We start from the raw sequence: 2,500 nt of genomic DNA, 5'->3' as shown, positions 1-2,500 counted from the left end.
ATAAAAATGGAATATTTGACTCCCTATATGCTAGTTAACTCTAGACCCAATCAGTTTATCATCCTGTGTATCTGGCGGTGGTCAATAAACTTGCCAATGTCGTCCAAATTCTTCCACCAAAGCGGCAGGAATTTCTGGGCTATGAGGCGGAACCAAGGAGTGATGGGGACGTCATTCTCCCGCAGGCTGCTCAGAAACCTTGAGAAATCCTCGCGCTTCACATATCTCACGTCCTGGACCTCGTTCTCATTGGGGCTCACTGAGACATCACCGCGCAGGAACAGGATGTAGTCCATCTCGTGCTCCCCCCATCTACCGCTGGATGGGCTGGCGTAATGGATGCGGGTCAGGTATGTGAAGTCCTTGGGCTGTGCCTGCTCGTGGGGAATGCCCAGCTCAAACTCCAGGCGTCTCTGGGCAGCCGTTCTCACTCCCCAGGCATCCTCCTCCTCCATTTCCTTGGGTGTGTATAGGGGATGTGAGCAGCATGTGTTGGTGTAGTGGCCGGGGAATGTAATCTGGGAAAGATAATGCTCTATTGGCTACAGGATTTCCCAGTACAAATTACTGATCAAAGTAATTTTATACTTTGCAAAATTTTTCATCCATCAAGCCATATATTGCAACTAATAATAAGAAAATATAACAAGGAAACAGGTCACCTACCTTAGCATCTGACCGTCTATGCACAAGAAGTTCACCTGAAGAATTGAAGAGGAATACACTGAATGCTCTGTGGAGAGGACTAGTCCCATTTTGCATCAGGTGGCAATCCCGTTTGGAAGCAGCGCCGATGTTTGTGTCATTCTCATCAACCAGGATGCACTGCTCTTCCAGAAGGGCAAACTGCTGGGGGTCGATGTCTTCGGCAAAGCTCTCCTGTTGGGGGGGGGGGGGGGGGGGGGACTGCTTTAGGTGGTGAATTTTTACTACTACTATACAGAATAATTCTTCCCCAACTAGCCTATGTGGCAATTTCATACACGAAACCAAATTTCTCACACACAAAGAAAACAGCTTCATCAACAAATAATCAGAGAAAGAAATAGGAAAAGAAAAAGCAGAAAAGAGAGAACAAATTTTTTCCAGAAGTACCCTTCAAGAAAGCCAGCCGTCGGCCTCACCTTCCAAGCCCCTCCTGAGGCTGTGTGGACAAAGCAGCCTCTAAGACGCTGCAGATGGCCTGACATCAGTCTTGCTGACATCAGCGTCATGGTTTGAACGTGGGACACCTGAACAAATAGAGAGGATCAGTGTGTTGTTAGTTGAAAGTGATATCAGAAATGCACATATATATACACATTACCTTTCCTTTCTTATTTTTTATACATAGATGGCTCCACAAGTGCTAAGTTTCCCTGAAGTTCACCACTAAGCCTACCTGATTTTACCTATTTACTATGTTCCTTGAATTTTCATGAGAGGTTGTATTTTCAGTACTATTATCATTACTATTGATGTTAAAATAATCATGATAGTCATTATATTAATTACAATAATAATGGTACCACTGTATAGATGTCAACATAAGCCTTATATTTGACTTCTAGGTAACCTAAGTGCTTCTAGAGCCATCTATACATAAAAAAAGAAAAGAAAAAAAAATGAAAAAACAAACATAGTGAGTAGAGCATATAATCAGCATCAACGGATAAGATAAATTCCAACCAGAAGACAGTCCAGAAAATATTAAGTGAAGTCAAAAAGAAGACATCACACTAAAATATTAGCCAAGGTGTGCCTACAACAGCATCTCAAAAACACATCCTCAATGATGTGTATGATCACCATAGTAGCTTTCAAAAGGCCAGCAAACCTTCACATGGCTTACTTTGGTATGATGGAGCTATATCTCCCTGGATATTTATCATCAAATAAGGTAACCAGTACAAGCTTTTGCTAGAATTTATGAGGCAGAGGTTTGCTTACCTTTGCCAGTAGCCATGGCAACTGTAAAACTTTGTTGAGTAAATGCAGTCCTAAGTTTAAGAACTATTGAAATTAGTTTGGTACATTACATCTGTACAACAGAAGTACCAAACATGGGAAAAAATTACACCTATTATAAAATATAAATAACACGGAAGTATATGTAAAATGCCTGTTCCTCTCTTATAACCTCTGACAGGGAAAAATTCTAAATTTCCTTTATTTTACATAGCATAATGATTTCCATTTTGTCTTTGCAAGAAATATTAAGAATAACAGATGTTTCGATACTACATCAAGCAACATATCCTCTTCACTTGGTGCTCTGCCAAATGATGACACTACGAACAAAAAAAAAATTAACCACTGGCTGTGTCCTATCCAAAACCACTTGAAACCTGCTGAGAAGTGTGATGGAAGGCCTACAGTGCAACCCAGTAGTAATGCAATTGCCACTGCTGTCAGTAATCAAAGAGGACTAAATAACTTCTCTGCCTATATTCTGCCATTATAGACCTTGTGTAGGTTTCAAACACAATAATAAACTGTTGAAGCACCAAAGGAACAAAGC

General features: G+C 41.0%; 1 protein-coding gene across 1 annotated transcript in view; it reads right to left on the bottom strand.

The window, feature by feature from the left end:
• LOC125037146 (isopentenyl-diphosphate Delta-isomerase 1-like) overlaps nucleotides 1-2,500 on the bottom strand; it is a 5,701-nt gene that overhangs the window by 1,507 nt on the left and 1,694 nt on the right. The window contains exons 2-4 of the mRNA XM_047630177.1: nucleotides 1,125-1,232; nucleotides 667-879; nucleotides 1-518 (exon numbers count right to left, since the gene is read on the bottom strand). The exon at nucleotides 1-518 is cut by the window's left edge and continues 1,507 nt beyond it. Coding sequence (XP_047486133.1) covers nucleotides 51-518; nucleotides 667-879; nucleotides 1,125-1,232 — 789 coding nt within the window. The 3' untranslated portion in view covers nucleotides 1-50. The remainder of the gene's footprint in view (nucleotides 519-666; nucleotides 880-1,124; nucleotides 1,233-2,500) is intronic.

This window comes from Penaeus chinensis, chromosome 22 (genome assembly GCF_019202785.1).
Source record: "Penaeus chinensis breed Huanghai No. 1 chromosome 22, ASM1920278v2, whole genome shotgun sequence".
NCBI lineage: Eukaryota > Metazoa > Arthropoda > Malacostraca > Decapoda > Penaeidae > Penaeus > Penaeus chinensis.
This window is presented reverse-complemented; position numbering and strand designations above follow the sequence as displayed.